Genomic DNA, 16,013 nt, shown 5'->3' on the forward strand with positions numbered 1-16,013 from the left:
TGTTTAGGACTTAAGAAAATATAACCTTAATCATAATTTTAAATTATATCTGTTGTCGTATTTGAAGTCAAACATAAACCCTTAAATAGAATAATAAAGTAAAGTAATTAAGAGTTATTCTAAAACTAAATTAAAAGCAACTAAGAGAATTTAAGCTGAATTAAGAGTAATTAAGATGCACGTGTGCCACACGTGTTTGAGTGAATGTTGAACTAAGAGGTTAAAGCTAAGTAAATTAAACATAAACAACTAAAGTAAAGCTAAAAGGTAGGAATAAGAATTAAACGTCAAATTAAGGATTAGCCAATTAGTGGAGATTTAAGGCAACTTAACTAGTCAGCAAATTAGAGTTAAGGCAAGAGCAAGGCCAGCTTTCTTTCTCAACCCAATTAAGCTTAAACACAAACCCCGAAGCAACACAAAACTGAGTTCTCCTTGGCCAGTCTCCAGCTCTGGGAATAGCGTTAAGTTTGGGCTCGGATGGATGTTGATATTAATTCTGTGTCGTTACACGACACATGGAATCATAAAATTGCGATTTGTTGAGAACACAATACACAACGCAGCAAATAATGCAGCATGTGTTTTTCGCGCTCTTTAGCGAAGTGTCGACTTGTTTTCAACACACGAGCTGCCCCCTACACGGCCAAAACTCAAAGTTGCTTCGCGCCTTTTCCTTTTCGTTACTTTTGGGAAACTTGTTATGCCGGTGGTGACTTAAGAGATTCCGCCGAAATTTGGATTTTCCAGCTTCCGAGGTGGTTGCCTCGCAATTGTAGTTCGTGATTAAGGAAAAAGTAAGTTCTAATGACTACTTAACGTTAAATTTATGATCTTAGAACATGCCGAATTCGTGAAAAGGTCGTTTGAAAATGACGAAATTTCACGAACACATGTTGCTATTAGCGTATCTGACAAAATTAACTGATTACAGACCCAAACCAAAATGCCGAAAGCCGAAGGAAGGTCGCAAAACCCGAGCCAGAAACCGCCGAAGCAAACGCCTAGTGTGAGTATTTTTAACCTCTCTAGATTTCATCACACACGTGGGGCAACTCACAAATTTTTATCCTCAGTCCGGCTTGGCTGGGATCATCATCAAGGTGGAACTGACCAACTTCATGTGCCACGGCCACCTGTTGCTCGAGTTCAACCCCAAGGTGAACCTGGTGGTGGGCAAGAACGGCAGTGGCAAGTCGGCCATCATGTCCGCCCTCATGGTGGTGTTGGGCACCAAGGCGTCAGACACAGCCCGTGGCCGCTCGTTGGCCGCATTCGTGCGGCTTGGCTGCAGACAGGCGTGCATCAAAATCACCCTGAAAAACAGAGGCCCAAATGCCTACAAGGTCCAGAAGTACGGACACGAAATCGTCCTCAATAGAACCATTTCAGGTGGGTCTCATTTTAGAAATTTTAGTTAGAGTGAAAATTTTATTTCATTATTTTCAGTGAAGGGATCCAGTCGGTTGACAGTTGGATTGGCGACAGGTGGTGCGGGCACTTGCGGGCGGGCTGAGCTCAACGAAATCTTGCAGGCGCTCAACATCAGCCTCCCAAACCCTTTTGCCCTGCTCACTCAAGAGACTATGAAGACATTCCTGAACAACAACAAGCCTAGCCACATGTACAACCTGATCGAGCAAGGCACTGGGATTACAGCCATCAAGACCCGCCTTGCTCTTTTGAGAGATAATGTAAGAAATTTTTGAAAGTGCAGCAGAATTTATGTATATATGGTTTTGTTTTTGTTTTTAAAGCTGGCCTCCTTGGGAGAAAAACGAGACCAAATGATCAGTTTCCTTCGACAGCTTGAGGAGCAGCTGAAAGATTGGAAAACGAAGCAAAAGCAGCTGCTGAAGGCTCAACAGGCCTCCACCCGAATCGACCAGTTGCAGCTTGAGTTGGCTTGGGCCTCTGTGGTTGAGGAAGAGGAGAAGGAGCGCTCCTTGCTGGCCAAATTGGAGGCGCAAGACGAAGACTCAAAGACGCACAAGACTAAGATGGAGAAAGTGGCCAAAAAGATGGATTACTACAGGGAGGAGATCAAGTGAGTTTTAATATTCCTGTGCTGGTCTGTTATTATTAAATTATGTTTTCTTCTAGGAAGCAAAATGTAGACTGCGCTAATGCACGAATGTTGTACACCTCGAAGAAAGATGAGAAAGACCGAATGCAGCAGCAGCACGTTGAGATTCAGTCCAAGCTGGACGAGATGCGTCGCTCCAAGAACTCGCTTGACAAACAGTTGCAGACTCTGAATCAAGAAAAGAAAGTTCTGCAGTCAGAAATCAGCAAAATTGCCAATCGGTAATTTAATTTAAAATCTCAGTTGAAATATATAGAATGTTCAATTTCAGTTCCGCTGATGAGGAGCTGAGGAAGAGGGCCAAGGAGCAGGAGGAGATGGAAAGGAATAAAGTCCAGCTGTCCGAGGTTAAAAATGAGCTGCGACCTCTCTTGGTCAAAGTGGATGAGGGCAGACAGCGCTTGCGAGATCTGCAGCAACAACTTGCTGCTGCCAAGGAGCACCACCAATCTGCTTTGAATGAGCAAAGTAAATTTAACAAAATTCTAATAAAATCAAATCACTATTTAAATTTCAGGACAAGCTGAGCAGAACTTTGACAGAGTGAGGAGACAGTCGGATGTCTCGATCATTCCTCCCGCTTACGGCAACAGAATGCCTGATTTGCTCAGGGAAGTGGACAAGGCTGCGGAAAGAGGCCTTTTCAAGCACAAGCCGATTGGGCCTATCGGAATGCATGTTAGTTTTTTCAATTTGATAATTTTTGATCAAAACATAATTTTTCATACTCTGCAGCTGAAACTGAAAGACTATTCCTGGAATTTGGCTGTGGAGAACCTGCTGAGAGCTGAGATGCAGGTGTTTTTCTGTGACAACTACAACGACCAGAAGGAGATGGACAAGATGGCACGTCGAATCTTGGGAAACGCTGTCCCCTGTGTGGTCAGCAAATTTTTCGACAAGCGTTTTGACATTTCAAGAAATAGAGCAGAGATCCCCCAGGTTATTTTAATTAATGCACTTCAAACGTACTTAGATTGAATAAAATTTTTTCCATAGGGAATGGTGAGCTTGTTGGACATTCTGGACATTTCTGATGCTCGTCTGTTCAATTACCTGCTGGATCAAAAACGAGTTGAAAACATTCTGCTGTGTGACAATACCCAGCATGCTATCAATGTGATGCAAAGAGGCCAAACGTAGGATGTTATAAACTTTTTTAAGATATTCACGACTTTTTAATGATTTTTGCAGAGTTCCTAGGAAGTGCATTATGGTTGTGACCAAAGATGCTGAACAGGTCTACCCTTATCCAAACTTCAAGGTCTATGGCAAGGAAACTGATGTATGAGATTTGAGTTCACCTTTCAAACCATTCTTTAGTTTTTTCCAAAATTAGGTGCTGTACCTCTTGAAGAATCGTGAGGCCAATTTGGCTCTGTACGAACAGCGCCTAGCCCATGCCAACCAAGAGAAAGTGGTTGCGGAGAGAGAGTACAGACAGTGTGAGAAGGAGTACAGGAGTGTGAGGGAAAGACTGTCTGCCCTTGAGTCTCGTCGCAAGAACTTGGACTCAACTGCCGAACGCCTTGAGTCTGCCATTCGGCAGGTGGAGAACTTGCCTCCCATCAACACCACTGACAACATGCAAACTCTGGTTCGTATAGTCTAAGTTATTCTAAAACTTGGTTTTAATTTGCTTTTATCAGAGAGAGGAAATGAATGAAATGCAAGAGGAAATTGAAAAGGTGCAGCAGGAGAAGGAGCACCTGGCCGAGAGAAATGCCGAGACAGAAAAAGAGAAGAACGAGATTGTGAGGCAGATGATTCACCTGGCTGCTGAATGCAAGGTTTGCTTTTTTTTAAAAGCAAAAATATTTTGTAATAAAAAAAATGTACTGTAGGCCTTACATGAGAAGTACTGCGAGTGTAACAACAGAAAACTAGAGTTAGAGGAGTTGATGGAGGCCGAGGAGAACAAGTCTCAAGCCAGGAACCAGCAACTCTCCAAAATGGCCCAGAGGAAAGCTGAGATGGAGGCTGAATTGGCCAACCAGAGGAAGAAGACTCTGACAGCCACTGTTGAAGCAAACTTGATAGGCACAAGAGTTGACACGGGCAAGTCGAAGGCCATAATTCAGAAGGAAATTGAGCGCCAGAACTCTTTCCTCAGGGTAAGTGAATTTTAAATTAAGAAAAGAGAAATAAAAATGCAAAATTATTGAAAAAAAAAATCTTCTCCAAGTAAATTTTTTAAAGGATCAAGCTATAATTTTTTTCTTATTTAATGATTTCAGAAGCTGCACAGCGCTTTGGAGAATGAAGAAACTGTTGCTGCAGAGGTGGCAAAGCTTGAGAGAAGTGTGGCCGAGCAGCTGGCCAAGGTTGATTTGGTGGCCTCCAATTGGGCCGAAATGGATGAGAGTATGAAGAAGAGGGTCAGCCTTTATGGCACCACAGTCATGAACACCTACACTCACATCAACCTGTACTTCTCTAATCTCTTCGAGACCCAACCAATCAAGGTACTAATGCTGATCAAAATTTACTTACCATTTGAGCTAATTAAATAAAATTAAATCAGGGATGTCTTGATGTGAAATTGGAAGAGAGAATCATGACCATCAAGACTGACAATGAGTTCAGGGGTGAAGGCAGGGAGGGCGCCCACAACCTGTCCGGAGGAGAAAGGTCTTTCACCACAGTGGCGTTGGTGTTGGCTGTGTGGAGCAAACTGCTCATCCCCTTCTACATGCTGGACGAGTTTGACGTTTTCATGGACATGGCCAACAGGTATGCTGACCACTCTGATGTTTGACAGTCCTTTTGCTCAAAGTAAAAATTTCAGACGCAGGGCCATGGACATGCTGCTGGATGAGGCCAGATCAAGGCCCGACAACCAGTTCATCTTCTTCACTCCGCAGGAAATGAACTTGGCAGCCAACCCTGACCTCACCATTCACAAGTGAGACTTTCCGAGTTAAAATAATTTTCATCTCATTTTGATTTTTTTTTTCAGACTGATGGACCCTCGAGACTCCTAATTATAGATTTCTCTCTTTGTTTGATAAGTATTGACTACCTGTCGAGATTACGAATTTTTATAATTACTGATTCATCAATGCGCAAATAGCAATTCTACAGAAAATACTTGTGGATATTTTTTACGAATATTCTGATAATTTTATTAGCCAACATAAAAGTATAAAATGCACAAATTCAACAAGACTTAAGCTAGAGTTTGAGCTGTGGGTGCAACATGGGCAGCAGACCAGCGAGCGATGAGACAACTCCAAGAAGTCCAATAGTCGCGGGACCTAGTCTGATATGCTCGAGGGCAGTCAGAGGAATGAAAAAGTCGCAGCTGTTTTTGACGGTGTCCACAATCCAGGGCCCCTCTCCTGAGATGCTGCCCTTTCGCTCCTTGGCTTCTCGAAGGGCCATCAGGTCTCGCACCAAGTTCATCGTCACCGAGTACAACCAGTACCTGATAATTTTTCCCGTTACAAATAAGGGTGCGATTTATAAACTGGTAAACCTGTTGGCTATGCTAGCCCATTTCTTGGCGTCGACCTTGGCTAGTCCGGCCCGTCCGAGCCAGAGGATGTGGTCGGCAAAAAGGAAGAGGGCATGAGCGATGCGTCCGAGCGCCAGGATGGTCCTCTGGGCGGCGTCAGGGTGCGACATGGCCTGCAGGGCAGAGTGAACGGCCTCCACGCACCGTCCCCATCGAAGCAGTTTGCGGAAGGTTGAGAGGGCGTTCTCGAGGCCCTGCAGTTTGTGAACCGCCCTCGGCCGTCCCTCCAAAAGAGCCCATAGCGCTCGGCTTAGATACTGCAGAAGTCTGAAAGAATTTTACCCTCAATTAATAGGAACAAAGGTTCAGAGCAAATTATCTGACAGAGATTCTATGTCAAAAATTTAATCTCTTCTTGAGGGATAAGCACTTTAACTTTAATTTAATTATTAATTACGGAGTCGATTTTAATTATTAACCATTGTAAAAGAGAGATAGTAAATTTGTATGTAAATTAGCAATAGGATAAATTAAGAATGAAAAATGTAATATTTATTTTTTTATTGGTAATGTTTGTTTATTTTCAATTATTATGTATTTTGAAGTTCCGTACCTTGCGATTTTATCGCGTCCAGCAGTCTGGTTGTTCAGCCGAATCAGGGCTTCCATCGCAGCCCTTGGAAATACTTCAAAATTTCGTTCGGATTTTTTCCTGGGCTTGAAGAAACAAAAATGGGTACATGAATGCTGTATAATTAAAAAAATTATGTCTTCTTCTCCCACTTTGGTCAATGTTTTTTACGGTTTTTTAACCCCAGTCATGTCATCCCATGCCTCTGTTAGTTTCTTCGTCGCCGATAGGTGGCTAAGGTATTCAAAATTCAAAAAGACCAAATTGGTTGTTCTGCGCAAGTACACACAAAAAGAATCCTGCAATCGAGCAGAATTTTCATATTTATTTTCATCTCAGAAAAAATTAAGATCTCTTGCGAGCACAATTTTACGTCAATTAACTGCAGAACGTTTTGCTAAGTCATCTAATAGAAATGGCGAGCTCGGCGAGCGACAATCAGCGCGAGATTGCCCGCAAAACATGGGAGTTGAGCAACAACATCGAAAACGTCAACTCGATCGACGACGTCTACCGCTACGACGACAAGCAACAAAAGGACATTCAGTCCGCCAAACCGTGGGACAAGGAGTAATACAATGTTTTTTAATATAAAAATAGCCATTCTAAAACGTTCCTCTCCACAGTCCGCACTTCTTCAAGGATATCCGAATTTCCGCCCTGGCGCTGCTCAAGATGGTGATGCACGCCCGATCCGGCGGCACCCTAGAAGTGATGGGACTGCTCGTCGGCAAGGTGGACGGAAACACGATGGTCGTGATGGACTCGTTCGCCCTGCCAGTCGAGGGCACCGAAACCAGGGTCAATGCCCAGGCGCAGGCTTACGAGTACATGACCCAATACATGGAGGCGGCAAAGAAGGTCACTACTTTTTTTATTCAATGAATACTCTTTATTTGATTTAAATGATCTATCACATGTTTATTTCAAGTGCTGATTATTAAAATTTTCTTAAAATTTATCAGGTTGGACGGTTGGAAAATGCAATTGGTTGGTACCACAGCCACCCTGGCTACGGCTGCTGGTTGAGCGGAATTGACGTCTCCACGCAAATGCTGAACCAAAACTTCCAGGAACCTTTCGTTGCCATTGTGATCGATCCTGTGAGGACTATTTCGGCTGGAAAAGTCAACCTGGCTGCTTTCAGGACATACCCCAAGGTAAATCCAATTTACAAATTTACTTATTGGTTTGTTAATTCAAATTGAAATTTAGGGCTACAAAGCTGCCAACGATGAGCCTTCCGAGTACCAGACGATTCCGCTGAACAAAATTGAGGACTTCGGCGTGCACTGCAAGCAGTATTATGCACTTGACGTCACTTACTTCAAATCGAGCCTGGACAGAAGACTGCTCGACTCTCTGTGGAACCGCTACTGGGTCAACACCCTTGGATCATCTTCACTCATCACTGTGCGAAACTTTTAAAATTATTCAATATTTTCAAAAACAATAAGCCTATTAAAAAAGGTTCTTAATTAATTTAAAGGTGCCATGAACTAAATCCTGGCTCTTTTCTACCACATTTGAAGGTATTTTTATCATTAACTAAAAGTTTGTTTCAAATTTTAGAATGCTGACTACACAACTGGCCAGATTTTTGACCTCTCAGACAAACTGGAGCAAGCGGAGACGGCGTTGGGCAGAGGCAACTTCATGATGATCGACCCGCACGAGAAACGAACTGAGGACAAGTTGGGCAAGGCGACCAAGGACAGCAGCAAGACCACCATCGAGGTCATCCACGGCCTGGTGGCGCAGGTCATCAAGGACAGACTCTTCAACTACCCCAGCAACTCTTGCAACCCGAAACAGGCGTGAAAAGGAAAGAAACCAGCAAATTTGTAAATGACACTCAAAATTTATATGTTTATTCGTGGCAAGGTTTCATTGTCGCTTATCCTTACAAATAAATAGTTTTAAAATCATCTCGTCTCTTGGTTAAAAGACAGCACTTGATTAACATATTGATTTGCATGCGTTCTATCAGTAAGTAGTAGAGGATTCTTCACTTTCTTAACTTAAAATACTTAACGGGGTTAATCTGCGCATGGCTGAATTTGGACTTGTACAAAATTTTCTTTGCTCTCATCAGCGCCGCATGAACTCTGAAATCAACAAAAAACAAGTTTGACTATTAAATTTATATTGAATGTGAAAACGTTGAAACAGAGCAAATTTTTTTTTTTTGTCGTGACTTAAAATTAGACTCTTGGAAGAATTAATATTTTTTATCAGTCTGGAAATTAAAAAGAAACTTTCAGAGTTTGTGATTTTTCAAGGCTGTCACGCCCTTACACAAAATAACACCCCCTGACTTGCAAGAAAGCTGTCGAAATAAATGAAGTACCGTCTGGCAGGATTTGTCTGGTGTGGCCGAACGCAGTCATGCCGGCCTGACTCGCCCCTCTGTTGCTGCCATACTGCAGCCCTATTATCCTGTTGCTCTCGGCCAACTGCTCCGCCGAGAAATTGCGCTTGTTCTCGTTGGCGACCTTGACCCCCAGCGTCGGTCCGTCGAATTGCTTTTTCTGCGCCTGCAATGCCAATTTTTTTCATAATTTAGAATTAAAAAAATGTATTGATTGAAAAAACTTACCAAGCCTCCTAACGAGAACAAACAGTCGACCACCATGTAAATGTTTTTATGCTCGTATAGGTCGTTGACCTGGAACAAGTCTTGCGATTTGAGTCCGTAGGAAATGCAGCCGTTCAGGAACATCTCAATGTTTTCTCTCTGAAATTTCAGTTACAATTGAAAATGCGATTCACTTACTGAAGTAAAACTTGAATGAAAATATAATAGTGTCTGCAAACCTGTTTGAAGGGTGCTTTCATGGCATTGATCTTTTTCACAGTGCCTGGCTCCAGCCTGTTTATCAGCCTGAAACGCAACAAGAAATACAATATAATTTCACAGCTCGTAAAATTTTTTTGTTTTGTCTTTTGTCTTAGACAAATATAATAAATTCTCTAAAACTCCCATAAAAATGCATAATTTACCAAACGTTTCTAGTTTTAAAAATAAAATGATTTAAAAAGTGGCAAGAAAAATTAAAAAATTATAAAAAAAACTTTTCCCAAATCTGTCTAAATGCACATCAACGTGTAAATTTGAACTCAACAGGAAATATTTGGCATTATTTTTTTTAACGGGACCCACTTTTGGCATGGGGTCGGCGGATCTTGTTGAAAATTGGTAGTTTGGTTGCCCTTAGGGTGTAGACAAATAGTTTAGAAGGATTTTTGAAAATTCTCAAAATTGCCTATTTTACAGGGGCTCAAAGTTGGGGATTTTTAAAAAAGGTGTTTTCAAAAATCAAAAATATCTCAGCTCCTGCTGCAGATAGCGCATGTGTGTAAATAAACAAAATTGTAGGAAATTAGACGCCCTACAACTTTGTCATAGTGACCAAGGTCATAGGTCAAAGTTCAGGGTCAACTTTTTAAGCTTGAATTTTTTGATGCGCCACCAAAGTACCTAGTACATAAAAATTTTTGATTCCATTATAGCCAAAAGTTGCTCTAGTTGGTAGTCAACAACATATTAAAATTTGGCGAGACTGTTTTTTCCCGTTTTCAAGATATTTTAGGTCAAAAGCAGAAAAACGTGGTTTTCCGAGCATTTTCCTACACAAATCAACATTTAACCGCCCGTAACTTTTTTCCTGCTAAAGTTACGCAAAAATGTGTAATAACAAAAAATGATTGCCTTGACCTGTTCTTTTAAACCATGTAGCGCACATAGTGACCAGGTCACAAAAGGTCATTGACCTCGGTGACCTGTGACCTTTCCAAAAATATTTGCTGGAAATGTTTCACCTCAATGAAAAGAAACATAACAGTATCTGAAATTCAGTTTTGCACTTGCAAGGTCACAGGTCACCGAGGTCAATGACCTTTTGTGACCTGGTCACTATGTGCGATACATGGTTTGAAAGAACAGGTCAAGGCAATCATTTTTTGTCATCATACATTTTTGCGTAACTTTAGCAGGAAAAAAGTTACGGGCGGTTAAATGTTGATTTGTGTAGGAAAATGCTCGGAAAACCACGTTTTTCTGCTTTTGACCTAAAATATCTCAAAAACGGAAAAAAACAGTCTCGCCAAATTTTAATATGTTGTTGACTACCAACTAGAGCAACTTTTGGCTATAATGGAATCAAAAATTTTTATGTACTAGGTACTTTGGTGGCGCATCAAAAAATTCAAGCTTAAAAAGTTGACCCTGAACTTTGACCTATGACCTTGGTCACTATGACAAAGTTGTAGGGCGTCTAATTTCCTACAATTTTGTTTATTTACACACATGCGCTATCTGCAGCAGGAGCTGAGATATTTTTGATTTTTGAAAACACCTTTTTTAAAAATCCCCAACTTTGAGCCCCTGTAAAATAGGCAATTTTGAGAATTTTCAAAAATCCTTCTAAACTATTTGTCTACACCCTAAGGGCAACCAAACTACCAATTTTCAACAAGATCCGCCGACCCCATGCCAAAAGTGGGTCCCGTTAAAAAAAATAATGCCATTTTGAATGCCAAAATTAACAAGAATTTTTAGAAGAAGATAAAATTTTTGTATGTGTATGAGGGAAAAACACATCAATAAAAAATGGAACTGTAGTTTTTAATTTATAAATATTTTTTTTATACCAGAAAATTTAAAAAAGTTAAAAAAGTAAGAGAAAGTTTTTAGCGGCAGAATTACACTTTTGTAAAAATTTGTTTATTTGGAAAATCCTTACTCGCATAGAGCAACGCCGTCCTTAAGGCCGTAGGCGAAGTCAAGTTGGTCCTTGATGGACTGTTGATCGGGGGTGTCAAGGCGGCGGCCAATCATGTCCTCCACCCACGAAACGCACTCGAGCGCTCTTTCCAGGCTGAACTTTGCCTGCGCCTGCGAAGCAAAAGTGTTTTTTTTTTATTTATAATTGCTTGAAGCCAAAAAAGATTCAACGCGTGGGTGTTGCGTGTGCTATTTCACACGAATTCTCCACGCCTGACACACAAAAAAAAAAATAGAGAGAAAAACCAGCTCGCGGTTAATTACACGTTTTACACTCATTTGCGTCTGGGAGAGAGATGGCAATTAATTATAATTTGACGCTCTGGCAGGCGGAAAAGTGCGAAAATGTTGCTAAACAGACACAAAACCAATTAAATCTTTGGTCAAATGAGAAAATTGCTTGGCGTGTGTTGGAGGAATCTCAACAACAAAATTAAATAAGGATTATTTTAGCAACATATGTAATAGTGATTTTAGAGGAAAATTGATGGAATTGTTAATTAATAATAAATTTCTTGTGCCAAAAATAATGTAATTCTGAATCGTTTGCGCAGATTTCTTAAATAAATTATTTTCCAGGGATTTAGAAACTTTAAAATTTTAGTAGAATGTTGACAAAATAAAACTTTTAATAAAATGAATTCTCTTTTACTATTGTTTTAAAAATTTAGATAAAGCATTTAAAAAATGAAGCCTTTTTATCAGTTGTGTTGATCAATTCCCTACACGTCCATTTTTTTCAAGCCTGGCACGGTTACGAGGCAGAGGAGAGGAAATAAAAATAGGAAAAGCGCACGCAGACAGCATGATTAATTATAAGCCGGTGTGCAGCACCAGAAATGCAAGCCCTAGAAATGCGTTTCGTGTGTCGCGCGGGGAAAAACCTAAACATATTTTCCGCGTGCTTTTTTTGTCTCGCGGGAGTCAAAAGTGAAAGTGGTGGATTGAAAACTCGAGCACGTTCCTCGCTTGACAATGTATGTTTGTATGTAAATCAGACGCGAGCTGCAGAGGAATTTGTTGTAATTAAAGTAGCAACGAGAGATCCCTCTCGCCACATCTGCCGCGCCAATTGGTCCATCTGCAGCTCTCGAACGAGGTGTCCTCCGACTTTAATTGACGTCATTCGCTGTTTCCTGTTTATTTTCCAACTCTGATGACTTTTTACCGCGGCTTTTTGCTTTTTCATCTGAGATAAGGCTTGAGAGCGAGACGCGGGCGGCGCCACCGATTTTCTCCGGACGGAATTTCTTCTCGCAGCTTGATTCACACTTCTTTTCATTATAAATAAGCGAGTTTTCTCATGGGATGAGTAACTGATGAGAGAGTAAAAATAAATAAGAGGCTTGGCAAATGATAGAGCAGCTTAGCGCAATTTCCCGTCCATATAAGGAGATTTTAATTTGAATTTTTCAATCTTGATTTGACCAGGAAATAAGAACTGAATTTTTTATATACCTGGAGAAAAATAGAGTTTCCAATTTTATCTCATCTGTTGAGTAGAAAAAAGCCGATTTTCAGGATTTTTCCCGAGTAATCTCACCTTACGGATGTTGAAGGAACAGTTTCCAGAGGATTAATTTATCAATTGAATTTTGGTCATTATTCATTTTTATTACTTACAAATTATAATGGTCAAAGGAGACAAGTTAGTTGCAATAAAAATCTCTAAAGCTGATCACGTTTTTTACTTCTCATTTTTTAAAGTCGAATTAGTTGTAAGATTCCAATTAAAAGAAAAAAAATTTTTGTCTTGTTCAACAATTTTCTGAATTTTCTCTTAATTTTAACAAAAATCATTTTTTTTTATTGCTCCTCATTAATTATATTCAATTACTGAAAATCAATTAGTATGAAATCAGCTAAAAAAATTTCTCTTCAAAAATATTTAGTACATTCAAAAATTATAGTTCTTACAAAAACAATAAAAAATTATCCACAAAAAACGGAATTATTCAAATTTTGAAAATTCTGGAAAATTCAAGGTTGCAATATGTGGAAGAAATAAATAATTATTTGGTATTTTTGTTTTTAATTTTAACTGGGGAAGGCGGACCTCAAATTAAAAAATAAGAATTTTTCAGGTAAAAATTATTATATGAGAATATTTAAGCGCTAACCTGTTGTATACTGTTTAAAAATTTGTTAAAGAAAAGCTAATTTTTATTGATTTTCGAATTGCATAAAATTACAAATAAACTGGGTATTTTCAATCCCAATTAAATTTTGTAATATTTATGCTTAGAAGTTAGAACTAATATTAAATTTCAACTAGTTCTAAATTTGCACGCGCCTAATAATAGGTAAATTATAGTTTTGAGTTTCTGCGATGGAGCGCGGCGCGATTCACGGCTGGTCGCTCTCGCCGGCCTGCAATTGATTGTTCTCGACAGCGTATTTTATCTTCTTATGGTCGCGCGAGAGCAAACCAAACAAAAATACGAACCAGCCAAATCGTGCAGCGCTTCTCTTGCGTTGTAGCTCAAGAGGCATCAGTTGGGAAATACACACGAGAAACCGCAGCAAAAAAAAAACTCGTCGCGAATTTACGCGAGGCCGCTCTCATTCTGTTTCGATTTTATTCACTTTCGTCCTCGGGCCAATGCGTTTCGTCTTGCACGCAGATTTTTCTTTACTTTATGACCGGCGTGGAGGAGACGCAATTATTTTCCCGTCGTAAAATATTCGCGCCGTCGAGAGACGAGAATCCAAACTTGTACGGCACCAAAGAGGAATGCGACAATTAAGCAATAAAAATTTACTCCGCTGCGCGCTGGAGTGAGGAAATAAAACGTTAAAAATGGCAAAGGTAGACTTTTGGCGTAGTTCAATTTTGGGTCCATTAGATATCAAGAAATTTCTATTATTACTAAAAATCACTAAAAATTAAATCATCAAAAGTAGTTTCAACACATTTAAAAAAAGGAGTGCAATTTGAGACTTAAACGGCTAAAAATAAAAATTGAAAATTATAGGAAGTGTCACATACATCTGCATACATCATACAATATTTTTTGTACAATTTTTTTTGGGCAACAAAATATTCCTGCTTAAAACGATTGGAATTGATAAAGAAATATTTTTGAAAATGTCTTAATTTAATGCAAGGTGACATTTTTTTCGCCCAATTCTGCAATAAATTTATTTACCAAAGTCGATTTAACAAACTCCGTACTTTTTCATGAGCAGGCCCATGATCAAAATGAACGTCCACGGATTATCAATAAATATTTTTGATAATTTTTCTGTAACTTAACGTCGAAAAAATTGGAGTCATCGAAAAATCAAAATTTATTAGAAGCTATTGAAGTTTTAAGTCACCCAGAGTGACGTGCAAAAGTTTACAAAGGGGACTCGTTAGTTTGTTTGTTTTGTTTTGAAGGGCACGCTTATTCTTAATGATAAAAATCAATGCCAAAATTAAATAGCTCTGTTGTCAAAGTTAACATATCCTTTAATTTTAATCAAATTCTGATTTCGCTTATCATTGCATTTTCAATTATTTCAAATATTCAAAGGAATACACAAAAATTTTAAATTTTAAAAAATCCCATTTTTTTTAAAAATGGAATAAAATTAGCTTCATTTTAAAATAAATTTTTCTGTCCCTTTTTCTGCAAAGCATAGTTAAGAAGTTGAAATATCACTTATCTCATCAATATATAAACACCGATAAAAAACAACTACATTTTTATATTTTTTTCTTCTCCACAGTCCACACAATAAATAATTTCATCAAAAGCTGGTTGATGATGATGATAGATATTGAATTTCTTTAGTGTCTCTTTTACAGTCTCAGACGTCAACTAGATCTCAAATTGAATTTCACCACTGGCGGCATCGAGAACGAGCGAGAGAGTGATTCACTCTTTTTTGTTTGATTAAATAATTTCTTCGAGAAGAATCAATACTCGCGAAAGGAGGAAAGCTGCGAATCGAACGCACTAACACAGCTCGCAGGCAAGGAACAAATGAAGCGGCGGCGGCCAAATAACACACACGTGAAAAAATGCCGCCGTGGACGACCGTGACCCTCCTGCCTTTCATTCCAATTTTAATTTAAAAAATTTGTTGAAAATTTCTAGTACCTTCATCTGGCACTCCCTGCTGAGGCCGTACGACGGTCCGTGGTAGGCCATGCTCTTGTGTGACTTTCGGATAGGGCAGGTGTCGAAGGGATGATGGGACCGCACCTTGCTTGGCTCGCTGGGCCAACTCTTTTTCAACTCTTTCTCACTCGCTCCGCGCTTCGAACTGCAAGACAGACACGACAACTTGTTGCTCGCTCCGGTATGCAGCCGGTCGGTCGTCCCTCTCCTCTCGACCTGCGTCTGGTGCGGTCCCCTCCCTGCCCCCTCCCTCCACTGCTGGAGAACCGATTGCGTCACTTTTGAGGTCACACACAAAACACACACCCGCAGCCGGTCACCGAAAGATAAAAAAAGAGCTCGGCTTTTTATAACGTGCATTATACGATTTGGTGCGTGTGACACTTTTCCTTTCTCCTCTCCGAGAATACACACACAATCTCCTTAATAAAATTATTTAGGTCTCGCCATTCGATTAAGGTAGTTTAGGGAAAATGCAAAATTATCCTACGAAACCCATATAAAATGTGCGTTGCCTGTTTCTTTTATAGTCACGAAAATATAATGACAATTTCAAGTTTAGCTTCCTTACAGTTTCCCGTTTTGAACTAAAACATTAAATATTCAAAACTTGTTCAATAGTGAGATTATTTTGATAGCCAATTAATTTTCCCATCAATGCCATTTTTGTGCATTTGATAAAAAAAATACTGCAAAAAATTTAATATTTATTCTCGCATAAAATTTTAACACAAGCATTTCAGAACATTTCAATGTCAAATGACATTGAAATGAATGTTCAGCATGTAATTTCTCATGCCAATTTATGATTATTATAATCAATTATAATTAATATGGTCTTTTCCGTGGTCTGATAGTGTACGAGAGCCAGCCTTGAACGTTAACAATGAAATAAAGAATCTTCCTATGAAATTTCAGGAGTTGAAATTCTTTGAGCAAGGCTC

At 39.6% G+C, this 16,013-nt stretch overlaps 4 protein-coding genes across 4 annotated transcripts; 2 read left to right on the top strand and 2 right to left on the bottom strand.

Annotated features, from left to right (window-relative positions):
• Positions 1–682: 682 nt before the first annotated feature.
• On the top strand, positions 683–6,296 carry LOC132195818 (structural maintenance of chromosomes protein 6). The gene is made up of 18 exons (XM_059618048.1): positions 683–797; positions 935–1,009; positions 1,077–1,392; positions 1,450–1,694; positions 1,758–2,047; positions 2,104–2,307; positions 2,358–2,554; positions 2,604–2,764; positions 2,822–3,028; positions 3,086–3,225; positions 3,281–3,371; positions 3,426–3,683; positions 3,736–3,876; positions 3,931–4,200; positions 4,324–4,551; positions 4,611–4,819; positions 4,875–4,991; positions 5,046–6,296. The coding sequence occupies exons 2-18, from the start codon at positions 947–949 to the stop codon at positions 5,068–5,070; spliced, it is 3,162 nt and encodes a 1,053-aa protein (XP_059474031.1). The 5' UTR covers positions 683–797; positions 935–946; the 3' UTR covers positions 5,071–6,296.
• Positions 5,192–6,403, bottom strand: LOC132195822 (peroxisomal membrane protein 11B). Its single transcript, XM_059618051.1, has 3 exons — positions 6,157–6,403; positions 5,565–5,870; positions 5,192–5,513 (listed from the first exon to the last, which is right to left on the bottom strand). Exons 1-3 carry the CDS (start codon positions 6,210–6,212, stop codon positions 5,261–5,263), a joined length of 615 nt encoding a protein of 204 aa, XP_059474034.1. The 5' UTR covers positions 6,213–6,403; the 3' UTR covers positions 5,192–5,260.
• A 37-nt stretch (positions 6,404–6,440) lies between these two features.
• LOC132195819 (COP9 signalosome complex subunit 5) lies at positions 6,441–8,102 on the top strand. The gene is made up of 5 exons (XM_059618049.1): positions 6,441–6,744; positions 6,801–7,035; positions 7,140–7,334; positions 7,390–7,587; positions 7,747–8,102. The coding sequence occupies exons 1-5, from the start codon at positions 6,590–6,592 to the stop codon at positions 7,993–7,995; spliced, it is 1,032 nt and encodes a 343-aa protein (XP_059474032.1). The 5' UTR covers positions 6,441–6,589; the 3' UTR covers positions 7,996–8,102.
• Positions 8,016–15,273, bottom strand: LOC132195821 (myophilin-like). The gene is made up of 6 exons (XM_059618050.1): positions 15,049–15,273; positions 10,920–11,071; positions 8,992–9,058; positions 8,774–8,911; positions 8,525–8,711; positions 8,016–8,282 (listed from the first exon to the last, which is right to left on the bottom strand). Exons 1-6 carry the CDS (start codon positions 15,097–15,099, stop codon positions 8,266–8,268), a joined length of 612 nt encoding a protein of 203 aa, XP_059474033.1. The 5' UTR covers positions 15,100–15,273; the 3' UTR covers positions 8,016–8,265.
• Between the last annotated feature and the right edge of the window lie 740 nt (positions 15,274–16,013).

This window comes from Neocloeon triangulifer, unplaced genomic scaffold, assembly GCF_031216515.1.
Source record: "Neocloeon triangulifer isolate White Clay Creek 2 clone unplaced genomic scaffold, ASM3121651v1 ptg000011l, whole genome shotgun sequence".
NCBI lineage: Eukaryota > Metazoa > Arthropoda > Insecta > Ephemeroptera > Baetidae > Neocloeon > Neocloeon triangulifer.

Bases quoted from the DNA above. Each gene is read 5' to 3' on its own strand.
- LOC132195821 (XM_059618050.1), bottom strand. From the start codon at position 15,099: ATGGCCTACCACGGACCGTCGTACGGCCTCAGCAGGGAGTGCCAGATG. The intron at 9,059-10,919 runs GTAAGGATTTTC...GTTGCGTTTCAG, and splicing joins GACGGCGTTGCTCTATGCGA to GCTGATAAACAGGCTGGAGC. The intron at 8,712-8,773 runs GTAAGTTTTTTC...TTGGCATTGCAG, and splicing joins TGTTCTCGTTAGGAGGCTTG to GCGCAGAAAAAGCAATTCGA.
- LOC132195822 (XM_059618051.1), bottom strand. From the start codon at position 6,212: ATGGAAGCCCTGATTCGGCTGAACAACCAGACTGCTGGACGCGATAAA. The intron at 5,871-6,156 runs GTACGGAACTTC...AAATTCTTTCAG, and splicing joins GGACGCGATAAAATCGCAAG to ACTTCTGCAGTATCTAAGCC. The intron at 5,514-5,564 runs GTTTACCAGTTT...AAAAATTATCAG, and splicing joins TGGGCTAGCATAGCCAACAG to GTACTGGTTGTACTCGGTGA.
- LOC132195818 (XM_059618048.1), top strand. From the start codon at position 947: ATGCCGAAAGCCGAAGGAAGGTCGCAAAACCCGAGCCAGAAACCGCCG. The intron at 1,695-1,757 runs GTAAGAAATTTT...TTGTTTTTAAAG, and splicing joins TTGCTCTTTTGAGAGATAAT to CTGGCCTCCTTGGGAGAAAA. The intron at 3,226-3,280 runs GTAGGATGTTAT...TGATTTTTGCAG, and splicing joins GTGATGCAAAGAGGCCAAAC to AGTTCCTAGGAAGTGCATTA.
- LOC132195819 (XM_059618049.1), top strand. From the start codon at position 6,590: ATGGCGAGCTCGGCGAGCGACAATCAGCGCGAGATTGCCCGCAAAACA. The intron at 7,036-7,139 runs GTCACTACTTTT...AAAATTTATCAG, and splicing joins ACATGGAGGCGGCAAAGAAG to GTTGGACGGTTGGAAAATGC. The intron at 7,588-7,746 runs GTGCGAAACTTT...TTCAAATTTTAG, and splicing joins GATCATCTTCACTCATCACT to AATGCTGACTACACAACTGG.